At 43.4% G+C, this 20463-nt stretch overlaps 1 protein-coding gene across 2 annotated transcripts in view; it reads left to right on the forward strand.

Moving 5' to 3' along the window:
• The window catches only part of ICE2 (interactor of little elongation complex ELL subunit 2), a 268772-nt gene that overhangs the window by 228221 nt on the left and 20088 nt on the right, over positions 1 to 20463 (forward strand). For both annotated transcript variants that reach the window (XM_073619024.1, XM_073619025.1), the window contains exons 14-15: positions 694 to 744; positions 13989 to 14244. In XM_073619024.1, the coding sequence (XP_073475125.1) occupies positions 694 to 744; positions 13989 to 14244 (307 nt within the window). The remainder of the gene's footprint in view (positions 1 to 693; positions 745 to 13988; positions 14245 to 20463) is intronic.

Genomic DNA, 20463 nt, shown 5'->3' on the forward strand with positions numbered 1-20463 from the left:
CAGAGAAACGAGCTTCTCAAAAAACTGTTTCTCCTTTTACTGTCTAGTCACATGCAAGAGGAAGGGAGATACCTTTAAATGTTACTTTAAAGTGATAAAGTCTCTTTTTTTTTTTTTAACAAAAAAAAGACAAATATCATACTTACCTGCTCTGTGCAGTGGCTTTGCACAGAGCAGCCAAGATCCCCCTCTTCTGTGCTCCAGAGTCTGGGGCATCTGAGTCTCCTGTGCAACATCGCTGGATCGAGATGGGGCTCAGGTTAGTATTAGGGAGGCTGAGGGGGGCTGCTGCACACAAGGGCTTTTTATCTTAACCTTCTGCCTTTACAACCCCTTTAAGTACAGCATATTAAAGCCAAGTCTTCCACCCTGCCTGACAGGGGTGTGTTGTGTGGCACACGTGAAAATCTTAGAACCGGGCAGAGAAATACAAATCTAAAGAAAGGTAAAGAGCTCCCACATGTATAGAACATCTGTATATTTTGCTGTTCAGATTTAAACAAAATGTTTTTGCAGAATGTGCAATACATCCACCTGACACACTCGACTTTATTAGCAGAGGAAAATCTTATTTTGGTTATGGAGTGCACATGTATATACAGGAAAAGCTCGGTTAGAAAGCTCAGTATAGTTATATGTGAGTACATTGTTTGCCTCTGCTGTATAGTAACATGCAGTTTGTTTTTTGCACAGGCCAGCCAATTGCTTCAATATTCTTCGACATATTTTAAAATGGCTGATTCCGTGAGTATTGCATTGACATTTAATTGTTACTTTTTATTATTCTGAGCTGTTTTTGATTTCCAATGCCACTGTATGCTACTCCATGGCTCTGTGTATTCTGTAACATGCACATTGGACTGTGCAGTGTGGTTTGCCCCCCTAGATTTAGCGGTGCGTCGAGAGGACAGCAGAACGTTGTAAAAATCCGTTCCTGGAAGTTGAGACATAAACATTTATCGAATATCACATTTCCCTGCAGTTTCACTGAGCACTTTCTTATTGATTGTGTCTATGCTATCACTTTGCAAATTGTCTTGTAATGGAAGCCATCAAAGGCTATGAAACAAAGAGGAAATGTGTATTTGTAGATGGACACAGCTATACAAACAAGCTAGGTGACAGTCTAACCGGGTATACAAGAGAAGTGACTCATTCAGGAAGGTTACTCTCTATAAAACCCTTAGCCTTTTATTCATACCTGTAACAGTCAAAGTAAACGCTGCATTAAATAATATATACACTAACTGGTGAAAATGTCACTCAGCATTTATCACAGCAGCATTTATCATTTTTCTTTAGTGTTTCTATAAAAAAGTCTGCAGTTATGGGGGGGGGGGGGGGAGCTGTAATGTACTGTCATTACTCTTTTCAGGGCAGGAGGACATACAGTATACCTTTAGTGGCAATCTCATTGTCCTAATGTATAATACAAAATAGTGCACTAAACAGCCTTTGGTGTTAAAAATCCATTTAAAGAGTAACTCCACTTTTGTTGAGAAAAAAACATTCCCCTCTAGGTGATCTGCATACATTGCAATTATTTTAACAAACTTTGTTGCAGGTTCCTACCTTTTTGTTGTTCTAAAGGAATAACTGTTTGTCTGTGTCCAAGTGAATCTGTATTGGAGTGGTTTTATAATTATGAATCAGCTGCTGCACTTGCAGAACTCTAATGAGGAAAGCTTTGGGTTCTGCATCCCTGTAGACGTGATTTCCCTTTGAGAGCATCAAACCAAAAATTACATTTTCATTGCAGAGGATGGCAAAAATCTGACTTGTATTTTGGTGCAGACTTGTGGGGAAATCAGCCAATTACACAAGCAGGGAATTACATTTCTGGGGGTTATTATGTACACCATCTGTGTACAGAATGCCTCCAGGTTGCCATATATCATTGCATATTGCATAAAATTACAGAGCTGCAGATTGAAAAGGAAAGTTTATTTTTAATAACATTCAATTACAATATGACGCAATTGTGTATGTATTAATATAAATGTGTATGTGTGTGTGTATATATATATATATATATATATATATATATCTTTTTTTTTGCCAATTCTTTTTTTTTCCAATTTTTTTTTTCCACGAAAGTGGAGTTACCCTTTAAGTATATTAGTATTACAAATTATATGACTTTGCAAAACAGCCATGCGTGCGATATTTGCATTATTTAAGACCTACAGTAGGTCCCATTTCATATTCAGAACATCATATATAGCCACTTTGCAGTGCACTCTACAAATTGTAGGCTAAACAGGTAGCTAAGTTTTGTATTCCAGGATCATATATAATTCGGTCACTTTAAGTATCTAGTGCTCACTACAGCTCCTTTCAGATTGCTTTCTTCCAATACAGGAGGTTCACTCCCTATATAACCCCTCCTCCTACCAGAAGTACCTCAGTTTTTTCGCCAGTGTCTAAGGTGTTGGTCACGAGTGAAGATGTGCTCTGAGGAGAAATCCTTGCTGGATTTATATAGCCTCCACAGACCGGATCCATCCAAAGTGCCACTGAGGCCAATGTGGATGGTACCCGGGCCTGGCATAAGAAGAACGAGGTTTTGCCTGCAATGCCTCTCCTTGCAGGGCTGGACCCCAGGACCCAGGGCTTTGGTCATGCTTAAATTACCTAAAGTTTTTTCCTGGCGGGGTGCTAATACAGGTCCAAGGGAGTGGGACCCCATTAAAAAGGGACCCGGTCCTTGAAGGTTTGCTAAATGCAGGTCGCCGTGATGGGTGAAGGTTGGATCTGTCTGTTAAATCAGCAGAAATCCTGCTGCGAGGTTAAGGTAAGGGAAGAAGCCTAGGAACTGTAAAAATTCCTCCACCTATGTTTTTTTCTTCCATGAGTAAAATTGTCATGCCTTAAAGTCTCCACTAGAGGGAGTAAATGCACATACCTTGGTAGGTTGCTTCTCCGTCAGTCCTGTGTCCAGCTAAACAGCATGTGTGTTGTCTCAGTAGCCAGGGGGGATTCCTCATCTTGAACAAAGTTTGCAGGAGGTACAACAGTAGTTTGTACTCCCCCCCCCCCCCCCCCCACAGGGGGTGCGGTGGCGGCTTCCCTATGTTGGTTTTTATGTCCCCACAGTAGCCCATAAGCGTCAAGCTTTATTACCTCCTCTTCTCTCACTGGTCTGCATTGGCAGACCCGAATGTCGTCCGCGCACGCGGACTGCTGTTAGTTTTAAACTAGAGGGGGGGCAGGGTAATGAGCGGAGGGGGCATGGCTTAGGCACAGCGCCATGTGCGGGATGTAGCGTCCACAAGGAAGCACACGGCGCAGGTGCTGGGGACGCCGGGCAGAGCCTCGCAGCTGAGACATTAAAAACACACGCTTCTCAGCCAGGAGCTGGAGAGATGGATGTCCGACACACAGGAGCACTGGGGGCACGTAAGGCAATGCATACAGGCATTTCCAGTACAGGAAATACATTTTACTCAGCACCAAGCTGAACTTTATTAGCGGCATTGTATTGCTAGACTATTGCTCAGCAAGTAGTGCATTTACTTGGTGCCTCTGCTTTTGTGCTTAGTACTATGGTTCCCAAAAAAGACACCACAAAGAAGGTACCAAAAATTTCACCCGCAGGCGCTGGGAACTCCAGTCGTGCCTCCACACTGTCCTCTTCTCCTGAAATACCAGATGTGGCAAGCCAGGGTGAGTAATTGGAACCAATTGGTGGTGCAGCTGCTTCTCACATCTCAGCCCCTGTATACGTGACTGAAGATGCCTGTTCCTCCACCCTGCTTCGCCTAGAGGGAAGATTAGCGGCTTTAATTGCGTCCTCCATCCAAAAGGATAGGAAGTGTGTTAGATCCCCCTCCCCCACCTTAGACCCTTTACCAAGGGGACAGTGGGTAGAGGATGAGGTGTTACCCTCAGGTGATCAGGAGGAAAGACAAACCGATTACACCTCTGTGGAGGAAGCAATGGTGGATGAACCCTTTTCAGCCTCGTAATCTGAGAAATTGCTAGTACACTCCCTTACGGAAATGGTTCGTTCCACTTTCAAGCTTCACCTAACGGAGTCAGCTGAAAGTTCGGTTTCTTCTTTGGGTTCCTTAAAACCTTCACAGCCTTTGCATGCATTTCCTGTCCATGCATTACTAGAACAGCTCATTTATGCTGAATGGGATCACCCGGATAAGCATTTTCTCCCTCCAAAGAGATTCTCTGTTCTCTATGCCATGGAGGAGAAATTCACCAAAAAATGGAATGTACCAGCAGTTGACGCTGCGATTTCCAGTGTGAATAAAAGTCTCATTTGTCCAGTAGACAATGCACAAATGCTTAAGGATCCAACAGCTAAAAGGTTGGAATTCCTGTTAAAATCCTCTTTCTCTTTGGCTGGTATGGTTACTCAGCCTGCAGTCGCTGCAATAGGCATCTGTCAGTCCCTAAAGGACCAGTTTAGACAGGCACTTAAGGAGGTTCCTGTACAGCAAGCCCGGGATTTGGCCGAAATACCAAAAGCATTATATTTTGCCATAGACTCCATTAAAGATTCTATTCACCAGGCGCCTTGCGCTTGTGCTAGTACACATGCGTAGGATCCTGAGGTTAAAAAAATTGGTCAGCCGAAGCACCATGTAAAAGGCTCCTGACTGGTTTTCCTTTTCATGGGGATCGGCTTTTTGGGAATGATTTGGACAAATACATCCAAATGATTTCTAGTGGGAAAAGTACTCTTTTGCCAGGCAAAAGTAAGAATAAACACCCTTCATTTAAGTGGACTCTTTCTCCTGCGCCAGGGGCATCCGCCTCTAGGCAGTGGTGATGGCCTCAGCCATCAGACTCTAGAGGAAAGCCTCGGGGTCAGGCCCAGGCACAAAAGAAGTCCTGGGGGCGGAAACCTGCAAAACAGAATTCTAAAGCCTCATTATGAAGGGGGGCGCCCCCCTTGCCAGAGTGCAATACTCAGAATCTTGGAAAGAGGAAATTCAGGACAGATGGGTCACCTCTAGGGTACAAACTAGAATTTCCAGTTTCCACCGTCTCGTTTTCTGAGGTCAAACGTTCTCAAAGATCCAGGAAAAAGGCAATCTCTTTTTCGGGCACTGGACGGATTACTGGCTCAGGGGGTGATCATATAAATCCCCACAGAAGAGCAAAGTTTGGGGTTTTATTCAAACCTCTTTACAGTACCAAAACCGAATGCAGATGTCAGACCCATTCTAGATCTAAAGAATCTAAATCAGTTCCGCTCTTTTCGCATGGAGTCGAAAAGGGCAATGGTTTCTGTCATACAAGGAGGAGAACTTCTGGCGTCTATCGACATCAGGGATGCATATCTGCATGTCCCTATATTTCCCGCTCACCAAAGTTTTCTGCGGTTCGAGGTAAAACAGCATCGTTTTCAGTTTGTAGCCTTGCCCTTTGAGCTAGCTACAGCACCCCGGGTGTTTACAAAAGTTCTGGCTCCACCTCTAGCCAGGTTAAGGGCACAAGGCATAACAGTCTTGGCGTACCTAGACCATCTATTGCTAATAGACCAGTCTGTGGCCCATTTGAAGCAAAGCGTGCGCATTAAAACCAAATACCTGAAAAATCTAGGTTGGATTCTCAACCTAGAGAAGTCTTCCTTAAAACCACTAAAAAGGCTGGAGTACTTGGGTCTGATCATAGACACAGCTCAGAAAAAGGTGTTCTTGCCTCAGGCAAAGATCAACTCCATAAGAGTGCTGGTGCAGATGGTCAGGTCGAAAGGAGATCCCTCCATTCGCCTTTGCATGATGTTAGGAAAGATGGTGGCTTCATTCGAAGCGGTTCCCTATGCCCAGTTCCATTCGAGACTGTTGCAAAACAGCATTCTGTTTGCTTGGAACAAATTGATTCAAGCTTTAGACTTGCTAATGCGGCTGTCCCTAAGGGTGCCCCACAGCCTCAGTTGGTTGCTAACCCAGAATCTGCTGAAAGAAAAATCCTTCAGACCAGTTATCTGGAAGGTGGTAACGACAGATGCCAGCCTTTCAGGCTGGGGAGCATTGCTAGAAAAGACAACTGTCCAGGGACAGTGGTCAAGAACCAAAAGGACCTTGCCCATCAACATCCTAGAGATCCGGGCAGTGGGTCTGGCTCTAAAGGCCTGGACATTCAGGTTATTGGGTTGTCCTGTCAAGATTCAATCTGACAATGCCACAGCTGTGGCTTACATCAATCATCAAGGGGGCACCAGGAGTCTCGCAGCTCAGAGGGATGTGAACCATATCCTAACTTGGGCAGAAAGGAATGTTCCGTGCCTATCAGCAGTTTTAATTCCGGGAATAGAGAATTGGCAGGCTGACTTCTTAAACTGCCAGCAGTTGCTCCCGGGGGAATGGTCTCTTTACCCCGACATTTTTCGGGCTGTTTGCCAGAAATGGGGGACTCTGGACGTAGATCTTCTGGCGTCCAGGTTCAACATGAAGTTGGTCAACTTTGTGTCCAGGACGAGGTATCCACTTGCATGCTGAACAGATGCATTGGTGACCCCGTGGGATCAGTTCTCCACTGATTTATGCATTCCCACCTGTTCAGTTGCTCCCATGACTTCTTTGCAGGATCAAGCTGGAAAGGCGGTAATTCTGGTAGCCCTAGCATGGCCCAGAAGGTCCTGGTATGCAGAAATCATAAAGATGGTGGTGGAGGATCCATGGTCCCTTCCACTACGGCCAGACCTACTTTCACAGGGGCCGATATTCCATCCTACCTTACGAACTCTAAATTTAATGGCTTGGCTATTGAAACCCACATTCTGAAGAAACGTGGGCTTTTCGGGTCAGTTATCTCTACCTTGATTAATGCAAGGAAGCCAGCTTCCAGAACTATATATTATAGAGTCTGGAGGACTTATGTTTCGTGGTGTGAATCCAAGGGTTGGCACCCTCGGAAGTATATCATAGGCAGAATTCTTGCCTTTCTGCAATTAGGCGTAGAGATGAAGTTGGCCTTGAGTACTATTGAGGGCCAAGTCTCAGCTTTATTGGTCTTATTTCAAAGACCGCTTGCTTCACATTCTTTAGTCCGGGGTTTTATGCAAGGGGTGATGCGGCTTAATCTGCCAGTTAGATCACCTTTAAACCCTTGGGACTTGAACTTAGTTTTGGCAGTGTTACAAAAACAGGCATTTGAACCAATGCAGCATACTCCCTTAGTCCTTATGACAAGGAAGTTGGTGTTCTTGGTTGCTATATCCTTAGCAAGGAAGGTTTCAGAATTGGCTGCTCTTTCTTGTAAAGAGCCATATTTGATTATTCACGAGGACAGAGTTGTGTTGGGTCCAGGTTTTCTGCCAAAAGTGGTCTCGGCTTTTCACCTGAACCAAGATATTGTCCTGCCATCGTTTTTTCCAAAACCATGTTCTAGGGAAGAGAAGTCACTACATTGTCTTGATGTGGTGAGAGCGGTCAAGGTCTATTTAAAGACTGCTCAGATCCGGAAGACTGATGTCTTGTTTGTGCTGCCAGAAGCTCCTAGGAAAGGACAGGCAGCGTCAAAATCCACTGTCTAAGTGGCTAAGTGGATTCAGCAAGTTATAATTCAGGCTTATGATTTAAGGGGTAAGATTCCACCTTTTTGAGTCAAAGCGCACTCTACCAGAGCAGTTAGTGTTTCTTGGGCAGTGTGTCAGCAGGGCTCCATGGCTCAGATCTGTAAGGCCACAACTTGGTCTTCAGTACATACATTCACCAAGTTTTATCAGGTGGATGTAAGAAGGCATGAGGATATCGTCTTTGGGCGCAGTGTGCTGCAGGCAGCAGTATAGGTCCTCAAGTCTGGGGGTACCCTACGGGTTGTGTCTCCCTCCCCTCAAATAGCATTGCTATGGGATGTCCCATATAGTTAATGGTATGGCTCTGTGTCCTGTGATGTACGATAAAGAAAATAGGATTTTTATAACAGCTTGCCTGTAAAATCCTTTTCTTGGAGTACATCACGGGACACAAAGGTCCCTCCCCTCTTTCTTGGGTTTAAGTATATTGCTTTGCTACAAAAACTGAGGTACTCCTGGTAAGAGGAGGGGTTATATAGGGAGTGAACTTTCTGTATTGGGTATACCAGTGTCCATCACCTGAAGGTGCCTATATACCCATATAGTTAACACTATGGCTCTGTGTCCCATGATGTACTCCAAGAAAAGGATTTTACAGGTAAGCTGTTATAAAAATCCTATTTTCATTAACTGCAGGCTTTTATTGCTGCTATGTGATCTGGCATAGGCCCCTGACTTTTTTTTAGAGCTGCCTCTTAAACATAGAACATATTTGCCATTACATGTGCTATAACATATGATCAGATAAATGCATCTGCTGTTTAGTAGTATTTTAACACCCACATGCAGGAAAAAATGTAAATAGCAGAGTTACAAGTTATTAGGATATAGCACGTAGAATGTAGAACTTTACCTTTCATTTATCAAGAGGGCATTATATACAGCTTCAGGTATAGCATAAAACCCCTTTAACCCTTATACTGCCATCACCATAGTTTGTACAGCAGAACAGAATTTATTACAACACGTCAGATCAGTAACTTTTAGTGCTGGTTCGCCCCAGAACACGGTGCAGGAGAGATGTTCTGTGCGCCTTTCCCACACTGTGCTGGAATGCACTGCCCTTGTGATCTGCTGCAAGTGGCATCACAAATGCAGTGCGTTTGCGGGCACCAAACTGCATGGTTCTACAATACTATGCATTTTGGCGCAGTGCATTTTTAAAAGTCGTGCTTTTATGGGTTTGGTATGATTTGCAGTCTGTTAAAATTAATGGGCTACAAAATCGTACTGCATGGGAACGCACTGGTTCACACCTACACATTCCAGTGCAATATCAGTGTGAACCAGCCCCTATGACAGCTGCATTTTCTTGGAGTGAAACTAAACCCTCTTATCCTTTACAGCCAAGAAAGCTGCCATCTTAGCCTCTGTTTGATCTGCAGTTGCCATGGTGCTCTACATGTGAGCCATTATATAACACCAGCTATTTGATGAGGTTGACAATTCAATTGAGTGCACAGGCAATTGTAAGGGTTGCCGTTCACTGCATGCCTTAAATGTAACTCTTTTGGGAAACTGTTAGCCCCGGTTCACACAGGGGCGACTTGTCAGGCGACTGAGCGTTTCGTTCTGTACTATGGAACTGTTCTAATAGGAACGACTCAAGTCGCTCCGACTTAGAAAAAGATTCCTGTACTACTTTGGGACGACTTCAGTGTGACTTGCATTGACTTCTATACAGAAGTCATTTTGCAAGTCGCCTCTGAAGTCGTGTACAGGTCGCCTTACAGAGTCACGCTGCAAGTCGGGCTGCCCCTGTGTGAACCGGGGCTTAAAGCTGTGGGTTTAGTTTTGTCTTAAAGCAACTTTGTTACAAAAATATGCATACAGAAAATGAGCCTAGTGGATAATGATATTGCCCAGAGACCAGCTTTTAAAAAATAAGAGCAAAAGGTAAATGTGATGAAAGAAAAATTATGAAAAGTAATTTAAGTTTCCCATTAGACTTTAGTAATATACAGAATCGCATCCTTGTATAAAGCTAAACAGGTAACATTGTAAATGTTTCTGATGCAAGTACATACAGTATCTCACAAAAGTGCGTACACCCCTCACATTTTTGTAAATATTTTTTTTATATCTTTTCATGTGACAATACTGAAGAAATTACTCTTTGCTACAATGTAAAGTAGTGAGTGTACAGCTTGTGTAACAGTGTAAATTTGCTGTCCCCTCAAAATAACTCAACACACAGCCATAAACTGCCGGCAACAAAAGTGAGTATATCTCTAAGTGAAAATGACCAAATTGGGCCCAATTAACCATTTTCCCTCCCTGGTATCATGTGACTCGTTAGTGTTACAAGGTCTCAGGTGTGAATGGGGAGCAGGTGTGTTAAATTTGTTGTTATCGCTCTCACTCTCTCATACTGGTCACGAAGTTCAACATGGCACCTCATGGCAAAGAAAACTCTGGGGATCTGAAAAAAATGTGTTTCTCTATCTAAAGATGGCCTAGGCTGCAGGAAGATTGCCAAGACCCTGAAACTGAGCTGCAGCACGGTGGCTAAGACCATACAGTGGTTGAACAGGACGGGTTCCACTAAGAACAGGCCTCGCTATGGTCGACCAAAGAGGTTGAGTACATGTGCTCGGCGTCATATCCAGAGGCTGTCTTTGGTAAATAAACGTAGGAGTGCTGCCAGCATTGCTGCAGAGGTTGAAGGGGTGGGGGGGTCAGCCTGTCAGTGCTCAGACCATAAGCCGCACACTGCTTCAAATTGGTCTGCATGGCTGTCGTCCCAGAAGGAAGCCTCTTCTAAAGATAATGCACAAAGCCCGCAAACAGTTTTCTGAAGACAAGCAGACTAAGGACGTGGATTACTGGAACCATGTCCTGTGATCTGATGAGACCAAGATAAAGTTGTTTGGTTCAGATGGTGTCAAGCGTGTGTGGCAGCAACCAGCTGAGGAGTACAAAGACAAGAGTGTCTTGTCTACAGTCAAGCATGGTGGTGGGAGTGTCATGGTCTGGGGCTGCATGAGTGTTGCCGGCACTGGGGAGCTACAACTCATTGAGGGAACCATGAATGCCAACATGTACTGTGACATACTGAAACATGATCCCCTCCCTTTGGAGACTCGGCCACAGGGCAGTATTCCAACATAACGACCCCAAACACATCTCCAAAACAAGCTCTGCCTCTGCATCCTCAAACGGAAGGTGGAGGAGCGCAAGGTCTCTAACATTCACCAATTCCGTGATGTCATGGAGGAGTGGAAGAGGACTCCAGTGGCAACCTGTGAAGCTCTGGTGAAGTTAAGGCAGTGCTGGAAAATAATGGTGGCCACACAAAATATTGACACTTTGGGCCCAATTTGGACATTTTCACTTAGGAGTGTAGTCACTTTTTTGCCAGCGGTTTCGACATTAACCCCTTCTGGACCGGCTCACGCCGATATAAGTCAGCCCTTTGAAGAGGGATATCGTTGTTATGGCAGCAGCTAGCTACCACAATCCCCGTTATCCTCGTCTTCACTGAGCGGTCCGGTTTCAGATTCGCCGCAAGATCACTTTTATCGGCGGCTGGGGAGGTCCCCCCTCCAGCCGCTCTACTTTGCCCTCTCCCTGGCTTGGTATGGAGACGAGTGAGGGGAAGATGGCCCCCACCCGTCTCCATACCATTGCAGGGTGGAAGCGACATCAAAACGTCACTTCCTCCCTTGGCTCTTAAAGCAACTTCTTTTTTTTTTTTAAATGACATTTATTTTATTTATTTATTTATTTTATTGCATTTTAGTGTAAATATGAGATCTGAGGTCTTTTTTGACCCCAGATGTCATATTTAAGAGGTCCTGTCATGCTTTTTTCCTATTACAAGGGATGTTTACTTTCCTTGTAATAGGAATAAAAGGGACACTTTTATTTTTACACTGTTCTTTAAAAAAAAAAAAAAAAAAAAGTTAACATAAATAATATGTGTTCAAACCACACATGTGAGGTATTGCCACTATCGATAGAGCGAGCGCAATAATTCTAGCCCTAGACCTCCTCTGTAACTCAAAACATGCAACCTGTAGAGTTTTTTTAAACGTCGCCTATGGAGATTTTTAAGGGTAAAAGTTTGTCGCAATTTTGAAGCGTAACATGTTTGGTATCAATTTACTCGGCGTAACATTATCTTTCACAATATTAAAAAAAAATTGGACTAACTTTACTGTTTTCTTATTTTTTAATTCAAAAAGTGTATCTTTTCCAAAAAAAAGTGCGCTTGTAAGACCACTGCGCAAATACGGTGTGACAGAAAGTATTACAACGACCGCCATTTTATTCTCTAGGGTGTATATAATGTTTGGGGGTTATAAGTAATTTTCTAGCAAAAAAAAAAAAAACAGTTTTTAACTTGTAAACTCCAAATCTCAGAAAGAGGCTCGGTCCTTAAGTGGTTAATGGCTGTGTGTTGAGTTATTTTGAGGGGACAGCAAATTTACACTGTTATACAAGATGGTCACTCACCACTTTACATTGTAGTAAAGTGTCATTTCTTCAATGTTGTCACATAAAAAGATAAAATATTTTTAAAAATTGGGAGGGGTGTACTCCCTTTTGTGAGGTACTGTACATTTGTTGCTGTTTGACTTGTTTCTGCAAATTTCTGAAATGTTAAGCCTAGATGCACTTGTTTGTTTAGGCATAAAACTGTACTGTTTTTCTAGTTTTAAAAAAAGCATGGAAGGGTTAGAAAGTCTTGTCAGGTTTTTATTGCTGTAGCAGTCCAATCCATCCTGCACAGGAGTTAGAGGGAGATCTTTCAATAGAGAAACCTGTCTGGTGACCACTGAGAAGGGATTACCAGTTACCTTGGGGAGATTTCCATTCCATTCAGTTCATGTCTCTGAGACAGGAATTAAGGCCTAATGCACACGCTTTTACTAGCATAGAGCTTTTTTTTTTTTTTGTCTGTAATAACACCTCTAGGTTCGCCTATGATCCTATGTGTTCATGCTCACATAGGCGTTTACAGGTGTATTAAAAAAGTTTACAAGCTGAAAATGAAACCCATCACCAATTCAGGAGAGGAGCTTTTGAGCAGAAAAAAACAGCTTGATGTGCCTAAACGCTAGACACGTCAAGCGTTTGAGCGTTAATGCATTGCAGTGGCCACGATGTTTGAATCCAATAATGCTCAAACACTTGTCATGACAAAACATTCCTAAATGTGTGTGCAATACACGGCTAGGTGTGTGTTTTAAGCTTCTTTTTCCTGACGGAAGTAAAAGGGCGTTCAGAGGAGAAAATCAAACGCCTTGTGTGCATGAGGCTTAAACCATGGTGTCATAGAATAGGATGATAATAGAAACCCCACAGAGGTTCTATCCCTTCACAATCTGTTTAATTAAAAAAAAAGTTGTCAGGAGTTCTAAGGCTTCATGCATACGAGACGCTGGTGCAAACTCTGCTGAACACATGTTTTTAAAAGCTGAAACCGGTGTTTAGAAACGCCTGTTTTGCTGCGTTTAGCCGCGTTTGCGTCTAGAAGCGTTTCGTTAAGATAACAAAGACCCTCCCCAAGCTCAGAAAGCATGATAAATTTTAACTGCTGCAGAGCAGAGAATGACATTTTGCGACCTGACTTTGGGGTCCCGTATCTCGGGGCCACTTGGTGCTAGGAACCCCAACTTTGGATATGTTGTAGTGCTAGTTCCACTGTGTTTGCATACCAAATTCCTAGCACCCAGTGGCCCCGAGATATGGGGTCCCAAAGTCGGGTCGCAAAATGTCATTCTCTGCTGCAGTTTACCATCATATTTCTGTGTTTTCTGGTCCAAAAAATAGGGTTCCTTTAAAAACACTTATAAACGCGGTACCAGCGTTTAGCCGTGTTTGGCGTCTGAAATGTGGAAAACTTTTGCGTCTGAACCCATTTTTTTGCTTCTGGAAAAACGAGGTTAAACGTAACTGCCTAAACCCCAAAAAAACGAGACTGTGTACATGGACACATAGGATAACATTGAATGAGTTCAGGGGCAGTTGAAAAAAGTGTCCAACTGCCTCTGAACGCGCGATTAACAGCGTCTCGTGTGCATGAGGCCTAACTTTACATTTTTTTTTTTTTTTTTTTTTTTTTTCTTGGTAGCTCATTTTTTGCAAGTTTTATTAGTGATTTCTGTGTGTTTTTAATAAAAATAACATTTTGATAAGCACTTGAGGAAGAATTAAGCTCTATAGTACTGTGCAAAAGCTTTAGGCATTAAAAAAAATGTTTTGCACAGTAATGTATATAATTAAGAATTCATTTATTTTTGTGTGCATCTTCTATGGTTTGGGAGTGTTTAACGAATATTCACCTTTGCAATATACGATAATTTTTGCATGTGAAATGACTTGGTGGACAATTTGGTCATTTCACCTTAGAGATAGATAAAATGATTATGATGTTTGTCCTCTTGTATAGATGTATATGGTTTACATTTTTATTATTAATGTGTATTATATTCCCATGCAGTCTACAGGATGGGTCTTATCTCCTGAGCCATGCCTCTAAGGACTCCTCAGTGTGCCTCTATAAAAGTAGCACCGATAAAACAAGTGGAACATATAACCTGCATGAAGCCCACAGTAACCTTCCTAAGGCACCTTCCTCCCTCTCTGTTCCCTGGGTGCCTGTAAATCCCAATCTATTGTTGAGCTACCACATACATCATGGCCGTCCACCTTGCACCTTCCCACCTGTTCCAACAATGAACACCGGAAATTCTAAGGTAAGTAGATGTTCTGTTTTTGTTCTTTGTTGACATAACTTGTTTAAATTGCATAACATATTCAGGAAATCTGTCCTGAGAGTAAACAGACTGTCATTCCTGAATTCCCCTTCTAAAAATGCTGGTTGGTTGCCTGTCCTGCTGATCCATGGTCTTCGAAACCTACAAAGTAGATTAATTTTCTAAATTTTGATGTTGCTGAAGCTCCTTTAGCTACATACCCATTCTGGGTCAGTCATTCAGAAAGTATTAAAGCTGAATTCAGCAAAACTGTTAGTATTTTAATGTGAGGGTCAGCGATGGCAGCCTTTGTTAACAGAGGACGTCTGTGCAGGACAGTGCAGGAAGCATAAGGTTATCACCAGATGAATGTAGATCTGTGTGCACATTCCTGACACTGGAGGCAGACATTCTGCAGGCCTCTTTGTAGGAGGTGTCGTTTCCAGATTCTGACCTCTCTGTGAAATACATAGCAGCTGATGCGTGTTCAGCAAAATATTTCATGTCTGTGATTATTTCTGTTAATGTGTTGTATGGAATTAATCAGAAAATACACCTTAAAAATTAAAAATCAAAATGACATTACAACAATGTCCTGTTTAATGCTCTGGTACAACACTTTTTATTTACATATATTCCTCAACACACACAAAATATATAAATGCACGTTGTGTGCACCAAATGCCTTTGCAAACTCAGATATTACCTTGTAAAATTAGCAGTGATGTCACTGTGCTGCACATATCCTGAGCAGAGCTGTGGCTTGGACCCAGCATGATCAACCACTACAGTTTTCCAGCTGAAAACTACAGGAGGGGGGAGACCAGACCAGTCACCCTGCTCAAGGACAGAGAGCAGAAGTAACCAGTCTAAATAGGAAACATCTGCCCAGAGACCAACTGCAAGAATGGTTTCATACTGGGTTAATTCACAGATCTGTATGAAATGCACAAAGGAGACACCATGATTCAATAAAGAATACACATGCCTTTTGTTTTTAGACAGTATTTGTTTAGCCCAGATTTGTAGACCTATCACACTATCAATTCTGCGACTGGCTACCCTGCCAGTGTTCGTCAAAATTAAATTTTCACTTTGTCTAAAGGAAGCCACTCCCTCACTGTCGCAAAAACTGCAGACTTTCAAGCTCTAGCAAAATAGCAGAGTTGGGGTGACACTGTCCTGGATCTGGCAGCGATTCCATAAGGAAATGAGTTGATTTCTAGTGCGACATGGCCCTTACTCCAATTTTTTGGGTCATTGTCCCGTGTTATGTCCTAGTATTTTTTTTTGTAGATCAAATGCAAACTCTTTGCTGCTGTAAAAGTTCTTCATACTAAGGATTCATCCATCCTATCACAGATGTCAGCTTTATGTGGTGTATTGTTTTCTTCAAGAATAACAAGAGTGATGAGTGAAATGATTTGTGGAGAATCAGGCCAGTTTCTTGAATTTTTCTATGTTTTGGCAACTGTATGTGACATTTTGCCTCCATGTGTGACCATATTCAGTAATTAATGGGCTGTCTTGCAATTTAAATGTCTACTACAGTCAGGTCCATAAATATTGAGACATTGACACAATTCTAATCTTTTTGGCTCTATACACCACCACAATGGATTTGAAATGAAACCAATAAGATGTGCTTTAACTGCAGACTTTCAGCTTTAATTTGAGGGTATTTACATCCAAATCTGGTGAACAGTGTAGGAATTACAACAGTTTATATATGTGCCTCCCACTTTTTAAGGGACCAAAAGTAATGGGACAATTGGCTGCTCAGCTGTTCCATGGCCAAGTGTGTGTTATTCCCTCATTATCCCATTTACAAGGAGCAGATAAAAGGACCAGAGTTCATTTCAAGTGTGCTATTTGCATTTTGAATCTGTTGCTGTCAACTCTCAATATGAGATCCAAAGAGCTGTCTCTATCAGTGAAGCAAGCCATCATTAGGCTGAAAAAACAAAACAAACCCATCAGAGATCTAGCAGAAACATTAGGTGTGGCCAAATCAACTGTTTGGAACATCCTTAAAAAGAAAGAACGCACCAGTTAGCTCAGCAACACCAAAAGACCCAGAAGACCACAGAAAAAAACTGTGGTGGATGACCGAAGAATTCTTTCCCTGGTGAAGAAAACACCCTTCACAACAGTTGGCCAGATCAAGAACACTCTCCAGGAGGTAGGTGTATGTGTGTCAGTCAACAATCAAGAGAAGACTTCACCAGAATGAATACAGAGGGTTCACCACAAGATGTAAACCATTGGTGAGCCTCAAAAACAGGAAGGCCAGATTAGAGTTTGCCAAAAAACATCAAAGAAAGCCTTCACAGTTCTGGAACAACATCCTATGGACAGATGAGACCAAGATCAACTTGTACCAGAGCGATGGAAAGGAACTGCTCATGATCCAAAGCATACCACCTCATCAGTGAAGCATAGTGGTGGTAGTGTCATGGTGTGGGCTGTATGGCTGCCAATGGACCTGGTTCTCTTGTATTTATTGATGATGTGACTGCTCACAAAAGCAGCAGGATGAATTTTGAAGTGTTTCGGGCAATATTATCTGCTCATATTCAGCAAAATGCTTCAGAACTCATTGGACGGTGCTTCACAGTGCAGATGGACAATGACCCGAAACATACTGCAAAAGCAACCAGTTTTTTAAGGGAAAGAAGTGGAATGTTATGCAATGGCCAAGTCAATCACCTGACCTGAATCTGATTGAGCATGTATTTCACTTGCTGAAGACAAAACTGAGGAAATGCCCCAAGAACAAGCAGGAACTGAAGACAGTTGCAGTAGAGGCCTGGCAGAGCATCACCAGGGATGAAACCCAGCGTCTGGTGATGTCTATGCATTCCAGACTTCAGGCTGTAATTGACTGCAAAGGATTTGCAACCAAGTATTAAAAAGTGAAAGTTTGATGGATGATTGTTAATCTGTCCCATTACTTTTACTTTTGGTCCCTTAAAAAGTGGGAGGCACATATACACACTGTTCTAATTCCTACACCATTCGCCTGATTTGGATGTAAATACCCTCAAATTAAAGCTGAAAGTCTGCAGTTAAAGCACATCTTGTTCGTTTCATTTCAAATCCATTGTGGTGGTGTATAGAGTCAAAAAGATTAGAAGTGTGTCGATGTCCCAATATTTATGGACCTGACCGTAGCTCCTCTTGCCCTTTACAGCAGTCATATGGTAGGGTTGAGTTGGTTGGGCATAGCCACCATATGAAAGCATATGATCTCCTAGTGTGTTTTAATGAAAGTACATAGATCCAAACTCGCTAAAAAATACTTGCTTCCTAACATTGTTACCCCTAATTTTGGTCTTCTGCTCTCATTGGTATGCTGATATTGCCATGTGACTTTTTTTTCTCTGGCGGCTTATTTTATAAAACATTACTTGCAGGACCACTTTGAGGGATACTCACAGGGTTTAAAGGCTAGACAGGGTAACGATTAGGCTGGCCATACATTGTTCAATTTTGCTTTTAGATTTACCAAAACCATATACTATGAGGTCAAACCTAAACACTTTCAATTTGCATGCAATCAGGCAGGCACTACATAGTTGAAGGTAAATCTAAAAGAAATTGAATAAGAAAATTGTATAATGTATGGCCATCTTTTAAGTGTGATGATGAGTAAGAACAAATAATAAAGGACAGCAGAAATGAGAGAAAATGCTGAGCTTCTGCAAGCTGCTTCAGATGTCTAAGTATCCAAACATTACACCAACAGTGCAGCACAAGTACTCGCATCCACATAACGTTTTTTTTTTTTGTCTAATGCCCCATACACACGATCAGAAATTCCGCCAGCAAAGGTCGGATGTGAGCTTTTGGTCAGAAATTCCAACCGTGTGTATGCTCCATCGGACTTTTGCTGGCAGAATTCCAGCCAGCAAAAGATTGAGAGCAGGTTCTCTATTTTTCGGTCGGAAAAAGTTCCTATACGAAAATTTGTTCGTCTGTATGCAATTCGGACACGCAAAAAATCACGCATGCTCGGAAACAATTCGATGCATGCTCGGAAGCATTGAACTTTATTTTCTCGGCTCGTCGTAGTGTTTTACGTCACCACGTTCTTGACAGTCGAAAGCTCCGAGAACTTTTGTGTGACAAGGCAAGCTTGAGCGTAATTTCGTCAGAAAAACTATTCAAGTTTTTTTATGACGGAATTTCTGATCGTGTGTATGGGGCATAAGGGTTACCAAACCACTTAAGCAAAAAATGTGTAGCTGGTCCCTCCCGTCCCCTCCTGTCCCCACCTCTCCTGTCCTCTCCTTATTGTTCCCTTCTCCTTATTCATGCTGAGTATAGCTGACCCGGGGAGAGGTGCTGTGGGGCTTGGGGATGGGGCCCCCTGATCCTGAGCTCTGGTGAGGATTTAGGGAGTTGCATGCCTTGCTTTCTGGCACACATGGCCGCCCTGTGCTGCTGCAATTTTCCTGGAGCCTGATGGCGTTGTTTGATGTGTCTGGACGGGGCTGCTATTTTGGGTTGTCCCTATGTACTAGCTTGGGTTAACATGTCTAGGGACCTTGCTAGCAGTGGCCATTTTGCTGGAGTCTCATGTCGGTGGCCATCTTAGTGACCCCTACTGCTTTTAAATTCTACAGTGGGGGCAATTTCCTTTTCCTCTGGACCAGCTGGTGCGCTCTTACATGTGGCTTTCCTCCCGCTGGCAGTGCATCCAGCTCCCAGCACTTATCAGCGACTAGGGTTTTGGTAGTTGCGACTCCTACTGGGGAACCTTCCCTCTCTGCTGTGGCCAGTTGGGGCAGTTTGACATCCCCCTCTTTGGGTGGGCTGCCCTTGATGATACCCCTCTCTCCTGGTGGGTTCCCCATGAAGTGCCCTCCTAATCCTTTCATGGAGGTTGCGGGTTCCTCAGGGTCCTCTGTCCTGCGAGACACACTGATGGAGGTGGTATTTGGGCACAAGGCGAGCAAAAAGCGTCCTTCCTCTTGAATCAGGTTCTGCCGCCGCCATGGGCCCAAGTTTTCCTGCATCAGATGGCAGGAATGGGGTTTCTGCCTCTGTTGCCACGCAGGAAAATGAGCTGGTAGCCACATTTTTTAGCTTTGGTGCAGGAATTGCTAAAACTTGAGGGTACCTCAGGGGTTACTGAAGAGGTTGTTTTCCCCCTTTGGTATGCACAAGCCGACCCATTCGGCTAAACCTTTTCCTTACTGCACCTATTTTGGTTTGTTTACAAGGTTTGGAAATGCTCGAAGCATCCTTTCGTGGTCCCAAAATGCTTCCTGGTGTGTTATGTTTGAGGAGTCCTCCTGAAGAAGTGGACTTCCCTTCCCATCAAGGACCCTCTCATGTCTAGGTTGAATGAGGCAAACCGTGGATGAATCTCCTTCCATTAGGGATCCTGGACTGGAAGGCAGAAGCGGTCTGGTTTATTATTGCTACCTCAGTACTGCTTCCGGTTTTTGGCCACAGCTCTTGTATCCCAGACACTTATGGAGTGGGCTAAGCCCTTACGGCAAGGTTTATGTAAGGAGCAGGTGCCCTGGTCTATATGGAACTGATGGATCAGCTGGTCTATGGCCCTAAGTACTTGTGGAAAGCTATGGGGCTGCATCTAAGGACGTATCACAAGCTCTTGTGTCAGCTGTGCTGCTTCAGAGAGTTCTTTGGTTCGAGTGATGGTCAGCTGATCAGATGTCTAAAAGGCCATGGTGGACCTACCCTTTCAGGGTGAATAGTTCTTTGGTGTTACCCTGGATGACATTAAAGTGGTTGTAAAGGCAGAAGGTTTTTTACCTTAATGTATTCCATGCATTTAAGATAAAAAGCCTTCTGTGTGCAGCAGCCCCCCTAACAATTACCGGAGGTCCCTCTCTGTCCAGAGATGTCCACGAGTGTCTCAGCCATCCAGATTCTCCTTCCTGATTGGCTGAGACACAGCAGTGGCGCCCTTGGCTCCCGCTGCTGTCAATCAAAGTCAGCTAGCCAATCGGGGAAGAGGGGGCAGGGCCAGGTCAGGGGTCAGTGTCTGGTCACAGAGAGCTGTGACGCAGCTCATGTGCCCCCATAGCAAGCTGCTTGTTGTGAGGGGACTGAACAGGAGGGAGTGGCCAGGATCACAGACGAGGGACCCGAGGAGAGAATGATCTGGGCTGCTCTGTGCAAATCCACTGCAACAGAGCAGGTAAGTATAACATGTTTGTTATTTTTATAGGGAAAAAAACTAGC

This window comes from Aquarana catesbeiana, linkage group LG03 (assembly GCF_042186555.1).
Source record: "Aquarana catesbeiana isolate 2022-GZ linkage group LG03, ASM4218655v1, whole genome shotgun sequence".
In the NCBI taxonomy this organism is placed as follows: Eukaryota; Metazoa; Chordata; class Amphibia; order Anura; family Ranidae; genus Aquarana; species Aquarana catesbeiana.